Source organism: Littorina saxatilis, linkage group LG11 (genome assembly GCF_037325665.1).
Source record: "Littorina saxatilis isolate snail1 linkage group LG11, US_GU_Lsax_2.0, whole genome shotgun sequence".
In the NCBI taxonomy this organism is placed as follows: Eukaryota; Metazoa; Mollusca; class Gastropoda; order Littorinimorpha; family Littorinidae; genus Littorina; species Littorina saxatilis.
This window is the reverse complement of record NC_090255.1, coordinates 36,227,707-36,237,039: the sequence shown is the minus strand read 5'-3', so window position 1 is coordinate 36,237,039 and position 9,333 is coordinate 36,227,707. Positions and strand designations below refer to the sequence as shown.

The 9,333-nt window shown below is 41.9% G+C and overlaps 1 protein-coding gene across 1 annotated transcript; it reads right to left on the bottom strand.

The window, feature by feature from the left end:
* Positions 1 to 4,406: 4,406 nt before the first annotated feature.
* LOC138980365 (uncharacterized) lies at positions 4,407 to 8,250 on the bottom strand. The gene is made up of 3 exons (XM_070353232.1): positions 6,259 to 8,250; positions 5,577 to 5,792; positions 4,407 to 4,704 (listed from the first exon to the last, which is right to left on the bottom strand). Exons 1-3 carry the CDS (start codon positions 6,459 to 6,461, stop codon positions 4,515 to 4,517), a joined length of 609 nt encoding a protein of 202 aa, XP_070209333.1. The 5' UTR covers positions 6,462 to 8,250; the 3' UTR covers positions 4,407 to 4,514.
* Positions 8,251 to 9,333: the final 1,083 nt, after the last annotated feature.

Genomic DNA, 9,333 nt, shown 5'->3' with positions numbered 1-9,333 from the left:
GTTAACAGGCGTCCTTATTGCGTGCCTTACGAGAAACAGATCGCGTGCAAAAAATACACGTAATGCTGTGTTGTCGTATTCTTTGTGCTTTGGTTTATCGTCTCTAATTAAAAGGACCCTATTCTGAGGACTCAATTCTTTCCTATTATCTTTCCGACTCATGCAATGTCACTTTTCTTTGAGATGTTTTGCGAGGAGTTGTGAGCTGAGAATACAGGCGTGTAAGTAGAACGCAAAAATCACACCTTGACTCGATCGGACAGACTGGTTCATGTAAGAGCACTTGACAGTCTCTGTCTCTTATCCCCGGTAGGATCATAAAATCGTGGAATCTGCTGATGTTCGTACTCCCCATCTACTTAGCTTCGTCCAAATAGGCCCACTTCAAACATCACACGCGGAAGACACGACTTGAGCTGGACACCACACGTGCGAACCACGCACCAAGACACCTCGCACCAGTCAGCATTGAAAACAATGTTTTCGCGAGAAATTGACATAAATACAATCAATTTGAATTGTTAAAAAAAAGAGAAAAAATAAATTAAAGACGGACTCTTGAAGAAGTACCAACCGGTCATGTCTTTCATTCATCCATTTTCTTCTGACAGAAAAAAAAATAACACAAGGAAAATGAACACATGTAAATAGGATTAAAAGCAAACGGCAAGTTGGGTGACAAATGTTACTGACCATCACGTGCGAATTTAAATTTGGGTGGTGTCCTAGGTCTCCGGCATAAACACTAATTCATAAACAGAATAAAACTCTTTATTTCATACGGTAAAGAAATTATCTTTCTGGCAATATATCTTGTTTTAATATAACTGGCCGCATCACAAAGATCTACAGCTAAATGTGTGCATGTAGTTTTTTTATGACGAGTAATGTAGATCAAATCCTGTGGAAATTGGTCGAAAGTCAATATTACAATCAACTACATGTACTTGGCTCACCCATACAAGCTTCAGTCAATACTCATTTCCGCATTCAGAACTATTCTGTTCAAAGACGCTTGAGCGATTGAACATGTAAAACGCACTTGCACATGTTTAAATTTTGACTTTTTTCCTCAGACATTTTTTTTCTTTCCTCTGACATTTAATTTCTTAACCTCTCAAATTAGCGGAACCGAGAGCAATTCCCATGCCTGCTTTTTGCTACCTATTCTCTATGCACTGTCAATAGTATGGTTTGAGGCGATTTAGTCGTTTGCTTACAAAAATAAGATATTTTTATTATCAGATCAGCTTTGCAAAGGAGATACTTACAAAAAAAGTCGGATGCGTGGCGACAACTGCTATTTACTGAAAAGGAAGGAGATGAGAGAGAGAGGGGGGGGGGGGAAGGGGGGTGGTCCGGGGAGAAGTGGAGGGCAAAAAGGGACAGAGCCGATACGATTACGATGTTGAGGGGAGGGGGGACAGCAAATATTTGCATGCACGTGGTGGTCAGTAACAATCGTCACACGACTTGCCGTTTGCTTTTAATCCTATTCACATGTGTTCATCTTGTCCTTGTATTATTTTCTGTGGGGTTTTTTTCTGTCAGAAGAAAATCGCTTTTCATGCATGAAGACGTGACGGGCTGGATAAAACATGTCTGAGTGAAACGTTATTCCTTTCAGAGTCCGACTTCGATTTTGTCTTCTTCTTTTTTTTAACAATTCAACTTGATTTTATTTACATGAATTTCTCGCGAAAACATTTTTTTCAATGCTGGCAATGTCTTAGTGCGTGGTACCACATGTGGTGTCCAGCTCAAGTTATTTGTCTTAGCTTTAAATTCCGCGTGTGATGTTTGAAGTGGGCCTATTTGGACGAAGCTAAGTAGATGGAGAGTACGAGGCAGAGACTGTCAAGTGCTCTTACAAGAACCAGTCGGTCCGATCGAGTCAAGGTGTGATTTTCGCGTGCTACTTAATTAGGCTACACGCTTGTATTCTCAGCTCACAACTCCTCGCCAAATGGTGGCAAAAACTCTCAAAGGAAAAGTGACATCGCATGAGTCGGGAAGATCGTGGGAAAGAATTGAGACCTCAGAATAGGGTCCTTTTAATTAGATACGATAAACCAAAGCACAAAGAATACTACAACACAGCATTACGAGTATTTTTTGCACGTGGTCTGTTTCTCGTAAAGGCACACAATAAGGACGCCCCGGTGGCTTATAGCTACACGAAGCATCCGGTGAGCAACAAATAAAGTTTGGTCGCTAAAAACATGTCCGTACCGTCGTCAGCGAAGATTGCCTTATATGGACCACTGCCTAACATGGACCAATACATTTCTGGGTGGCCGAGTGGTAACGCACTTGCGCTCGGAAGCGAGAGGTTGCGAGTTCGACCCTGGGTCAGGGCGTTAGCAATTTTCTCCCCCCTTTCCTAACCTAGGTGGTGGGTTCAAGTGCTAGTCTTTCGGATGAGACGAAAACCCGAGGTCCCTTTGTGTACACTACATTGGGGAGTGCACATTAAAGATCCCACGAGTGACAAAAGGGTCTTTTCTGGCAAAATTGTACAGGCATAGATAAAAAAAATGTCCACCAAAATACCCGTGTGACTTGGAATAATAGGCCGTGAAAAGTAGGATATGCGCCGAAATGGCTGCGATCTGCTGGCCGATGTGAATGCGTGATGTATTGTGTAAAACAAATTCCATCTCACACGGCATAAATAAATCCCTGCGCCTTGAATATGTGCGCGATATAAATTGCATAAAAAAATCCCTGCGCTTAGAACTGTACCCACGGAATACGCGCGATATTAACACCTATTGTGTTTTCAGCGTAGCAATAGGGTCCGATATTTAGACGAGACAAGTATAATGCCGACGAGTCGAAGACGAGTCGCATTATACTTGTTCGAGTCTAAATATCGGACCCTATTGCTACGCTGAAAACACAATAGCGATTATATAGCTGTTATGACCTTGATTTGTTGTTCCAAACTTACAAAATGACAGTTTTTGCGTCGATGCGTTGATCTCAGGTTTTGATAGCAGACAAACTTCTTACGCGCATCATGTTCGCGCAGGCATGCACACCGCTACACGCTTTCTGACTTTGGAAGAAAAACTGACTCCAAGTGCATTCGATTTCACAACACAGTTGTTGAAACAGCTTTTTAAGTTGTCAGTGTATGCTGTTGTCGATAGAAACATCGCCGTGGTACAGATGGGTAAACCGGAACCATGCGTCTTTGTTATCGACAATATGCTTTTGGATATTGAGAAAAATGGCCGACTTCCGTAGCATTATGCTTTGATGATCGGAAGAGACCACAGCCCCCGAATTCCCCCACGTGTTCATCAGAATAGTTATATAAGCCTCATATTGATTGATTGATTCATTTCAGAAAACTAACGGCGCTGGAACGCTCAAAACAATTTCATTCGCTGTATTCAACCTCTATGGATAACTTGCACATGTCAAAACAGTTGCAACATAGGTACATAGTTGTATAAGGTTAAGTGATAGATTTTGATTACCCTGTGGTTACCATGTTAATGATCTAGTATTTGATTATTGGCATGTCATGTTGTTTTATGTTTTTATCGAATGTTATGCTTGAGTGAATCTTTCTTAAAGGTTTGTTTGTGTGTTCACATAACTTAGCTCAGCTTGATAAGATTAGACAACATTTTGGATGAAATCCTTGAATTGGCAAGTCTCTGATAGTCATCATCTCTCTGACACCCCCCCCCCCCCCCCCCGACTTTCCCGACTTAAATCTTCCCGATATTGTTGAAATTTAAAATACATGACAGTATTACCCAATTAGGTCTCCCCTGCGTTTAGTACTCACTGACACTGAAAGCCGAGAACATGATTATGCTCGAATATGAATGAGAAAATACATCGACGCACCAAAAATGAAAAGAGCGGTTACCGAAAACACTACGTGTCAATAATCACGCGTACCAGTGGTACTGTTTTCATAAAATGTTCTTCCAGATCTGTACCAAAGCATACTTACAGAGTTAGTCAACCCATGATGGTGTTGATATCACCGTATAAATATGTCTATGTTTCTGTCATCGTCCGCCACTTCTCAGTCAGTCATTCAATATGTCTGTCTGTCTGTCTGTCTGTCTGTCTGTCTGTCTGTCTGTCTGCCTGTCTGTCGATCTGTCTGTCTGTCTGCGCGTCCGTCCGTCTGTATGTGTGTATGTGTCTCTCTCTTTCTCTCTCTTTTCCTGTCTGTCTGTATGTCTGTCTGTCTGTCTGTCTGTCTGTCTGACTGACTGTCTGTCTATCTGTCTGTCTGTAAGCCTGCCCGCCCGCCCGTCATTCCGTCCGTCTCTCTCTCTCTCTCTCTCTCTCTCTCTCTCTCTCTCTCTCTCTCTCTCTCTCTCTCTCTCTCTCTCTCTCTCTCTCTCTCTCGCTCACTATTATTTGAGAAACGATTCGGTCTGTGACTTCTTTAAATCGTATCTTGCTGACCGGACACAGTATGTCACTCTACAATGCCAGAATTCGTCTACTGCACTAATAAGACAAACCGGCACGGTGGCCTAGTGGTAAGGCGTCCGCCCTGTGATCGGGAGGTCGTGGGTCCCTATAACCCACGTACTGCCCATCTGCACTAGGAAACTGTTCTCTAATTCTTGCAACCGCACAAGCTGGTAAGGTGACCCTGATGTCTCTCCCAGCCATTTCCAGACCCACCGCACAAGCATGCGGTAAGCTACATACCGATACTGCCTGGAAAGAAAAACAAGCATTCAGTATTAATGACAGTATCAATCAATCAATCAATATGAGGCTTATATCGCGCGTATTCCGTGGGTACAGTTCTAAGCGCAGGGATTTTTAAAAAAATTTTATGCAATTTATATCGCGCACATATTCAAGGCGCAGGGATTTATTTATGCCGTGTGAGATGGAATTTTTTGTACACAATACATCACGCATTCACATCGGCCAGCAGATCGCAGCCATTTCGGCGCATATCCTACTTTTCACGGCCTATTATTCCAAGTCACACGGGTATTTTGGTGGACATTTTTATCTATGCCGATACAATTTTGCCAGGAAAGACCCTTTTGTCAATCGTGGGATCTTTAACGTGCACACCCCAATGTAGTGTACACAAAGGGACCTCGGTTTTTCATCTCATCCGAAAGACATATAACGTGCACCACACACAAGACCCTTTTGTCAATGGTGGGATCTTTAACGTGCACACCCCAATGTAGTGTACACGAAGGGACCTCGGCGTTTCGTCTCATCCGAAAGACAAGCACCCACCACCTAGGTTAGGAAAGGGGGGAGAAAATTGCTAACGCCCTGACCCAGGGTCGAACTCGCAACCTCTCGCTTCCGAGCGCAAGTGCGTTACCACTCGGCCACCCAGTCCACAGTACACAAAGTGTACAATCAGGATACTTGAAAACATTCCCCATATTGCTTTGCTCAGAATTAGCACATGCGAATGAATGAATTGTCTTGAAATAAAAATGAATATCTGACAAATAATTTTCATTTTTTTATTTTATTGTTATTTGTTTTTACACATCTATGACATAAACCTATTTATAGTATCATGATTACAATTCTAAAAAAAAATAACTTACTCATTAGCATCCTGTATAGCCCTCCCATACTGCTGGTTGTACCAGTGATAGCATGTCTCCAAGACATAGTGGTCCAAGCACACTGATCTGAAGCCAGGGTGGTCAGTGATGCAGCCCACCCCTGTGCTTACTGTCAGTGATTCCATTTCTGGAATTTCTTGACAACAGCGGCATTCTCGGATTGAGCCCATGCCTGCACAGTTTGCGCACTGACACCTGCACACACAAAATTTGATACAAGTTTAGTTCAAATTCTCTGCAGTCTACAAACTCACACAAAAAAATTGATCTACTAAGGCAGTAAAACAACTGAAATGGACAAATTCACAACCAATGGTAGTGACCATTATGTCTAGACAAAACCATAATAAATTGTTATTCCATTGGAACATTGGTATATTCATACGTGTACTGATTTGGCTAGTTTTAGTTTTGGGGACTGCTACTAGCAATGATTGAGTGGGCATACTGACTACTCAGTAGGATGATGTTTTGACTAAAATTATAATCAGGAATGCGCATCACTTTCTGGCATGCATGAATTGCATCAAGGGTAAAAGAAGACATCGCACAAACTTTACAAATTACTGACTGCAAAACAAGCTCTACCAGAATCGATTCTATAATAGGAATATATACGAGGAAGAGTCTCACAATCACTGAATCAGTGGTAGTTTCTTACCAGTTGGTGGACATCAAACGATCGAGAGACTCGCTAAAATCGTCTCTGTCGGGTGTTTCCTCAACCTCAGCATCGGACAGCTCAGGTTCAAACTGGTATGGTTGAAGATCGTGTTCATTCAAAACCTCAAAATCACTACTGTAGCACGATAGTTCCAGTGAAGAAACGCTGCTTGTTTCACTGTTTTCTTCATGGTCTGCCATGCCAATACAGCTGCTGACGTCACTGCGAGGGGAGATCAGCCATGGCTGCGTTTTAGATTCTTACTTCCCTTACCCTTAATTGCAGGTATGAAAACCCACTTTCATTGATCGATATCTATTAAACCAAAGGACTTTGCTTGCCAATATTTTGCATCTGGTACTATTTAGTAATGTTCTCTCAGCAGAATTTTTTTGACCGAGCAATGTGGTTGACCTTTAATACTTTGATTAGATACTGCTCCTTTTAGGTATGAAATGATAGCATGTGCATGTGTGTAGGTAAGCGAGCGCACGCTCGCGCGCGCGAGCATGTGTGTGTGTATATGTGTGCATGTGTGTGTGTGTGTGCGTGTGTGTGTGTGTGTGTGTGTGTGTGTGTGTGTGTGTGTGTGTGTAAGTGTGTGTGAGCTTGTGTGTGCGTGTGTGTGTATACGAGGGTGTGTGTGTGGATGTGTGTGTGTGTGTGTGTGTATGTGCGCAGTCTTTGCTTTCGTTTACAATTATTCTCTGTAGTATGTTCCAAGGACAGGTTGGAAGATTAGGCTAAGCCTAAAACCTTTATCCTTATGTAATAAAGTTCTGAGTTCTGAGTTCTGAGCTCTCTCTCTCTCTCTCTCTCTCTCTCTCTCTCTCTCTCTCTCTCTCTCTCTCTCTCTCTCTCTCTCTCTCTCTCCTTTGCTGGGCCGTCAAGGTGCAACTCTCTTCCTTCGAATGTTAAAACTAGCAAATCTGTAAATATCTTTAAATCTTCCTTAAAAAAACATCTAAACTGTTCTCTGTAAGTACACACCCACGGTGACATAATTATGTGAATCTTACAGTTCTGTCTAATGTATACTATATTAATATTACTATATAATTATATTCACGTCATATTACATATTAATAGCATATAGTATTCATATTGTTTTACTTCGTATATTTATTAGACTGTGTGTTTCGTGTGGCCGTGGTGCTTATGCCTATTTACTGTACATTTACATGTTATGCCTATATGATTTCATTATATTATGTTGGTTATATGCGTGCGGATGTGTTAGTGTGAATGTAAAGGGCACGTTGTAAGATTAGGCCCTTGGCTTAAAATGTTTACCATTTATGTCAATAAAATGTTCTAAGTCTAAGTCTAAGTCTCTCTCACTCTCTCTCTCTCTCTCTCTCTCTCTCTCTCTCTCTCTCTCTCTCTCTCTCTCTCTCTCTCTCTCTCTCTCTCTCTCTCTCTCTCTCTTCCTCTCTGTACACACTTAGCAAGAGAATGTAGGCGAAGGTTACCCTAAGCTGTCACTATGTTACTAATTGAAATCAGTGCTTTTTCAAGAGGCAATTGTTAAAGCAAGGTTTGTCATGAAAGACTGATGTAAAGGGCTTTCAAGTACATGATGAGAGAGCAGCAGACACAACAATTGCAATTCACTGTAAAGGATCCTACTTCATAGGTCACACATCATTGGTCCGGTTGAGTTGACCACCGTCGTCAGCTGGAAATGTTTATTGTCGCCGTGTTCCTGTCAAACCAACCGAGCTACACCCGTTTGTTCTTTTACACAAGGATTGTTAATTTATATGAATACAAGGTACAACTTGGCAAACTAAAACAAGTTAACTGTATTATGTCCATATGACGAGAATGAGTTCTGAATATACATTAAAATACTTTAGCCCGGGACAAACATTACTCTAAATGCAGACGCCTTCCAACGCATATAGATAGGAAACTGTTCCGTACCATTTTGGTTGGAATTAAATTGTTCTATTGTGGATAGTCACTATTATTCAGTTGCTCTGGATCGCACGCGATGGTTGGTTGGGCAGTCAGATATGTTTGTCAGTGCCAGACCTATTAAGTTAGGGGATGGTTGGAATACAACATAGTGTAGATATGCGGTTCGGAGGTCTATTCTACACGTCATAAAAAAGTAGGCACATGGGTTTTAGTTTTTTTTTTAATTATAACTAGTTTACGTCATTGAAACGACCAAATGGCTTGGAAGATTTTCTTATCTTTTCATCGTACCAAATCAACTTTGGGGAGGGGGTTGGGGTGCACATAAAAAATATTCTTACTCACACAAAAAAACTTTAAAAAATCAGAATTCGTTGCCCACTAGATGCTTTGTGTAGCAATAAGCCGTTGTTAACCCGTGATTTGTAAAAATGTAAAAAAAATAATTACAAATCACGGAGCGCGCCCCGCCAGTTGTAAAAACATTTTTACAAATCGCGGGGCGCGCCTCGCTATTTGTAAAAATGTTTTTACAAATCACGTTTTTGCGCCCGATATTTTCTTGTCATCCTCAAAGTCAAGGGACAAAAACGAAACCCCTTGACTTTAGGGGTATTGCGACTCTGTTAATTTTAAGATTGGTTTTTTTCTTCATTACTAGGATGTCCCATCATTGGGAAATTCCGGTCGCTTCCTCCCAGTGGAAAGCTAGCAGTGACAGAGTCGCACTACCCCAAAGTCAAGGGATCTATTAGTCCCGTTTCGCCGTTATCCCAATTCGCCCCCATCGCATTTTGGCGACATTTCTCAGGCCAAGTGTCATTTTACCACCATGTCATGTACCATTAGCTCCACATCCCATTTTGGCGCAATCCCGGATCGCCGTTATCCCATTTCGCCCCAATCCCAGTAGCTTAACATCCCAAGTCAAGGGATCTATTAGATTTCTAGATTGTCTCATCGCTGGAAGATTCGGGTCGCTTCTTCCCAATAAAAAGCTAGCAGCAACAGAGTCGCGCTACCCTTAAGTCAAGGGATCTATTGGATTTTTTTTGATTTTTTTTTTCATTACTAGATTGCCCGAACGCTGCGAAAGTCGGGTCGCTTCCACCCAATGGAAAGCTAGCAGCAACAGAGTCGCACTATCCC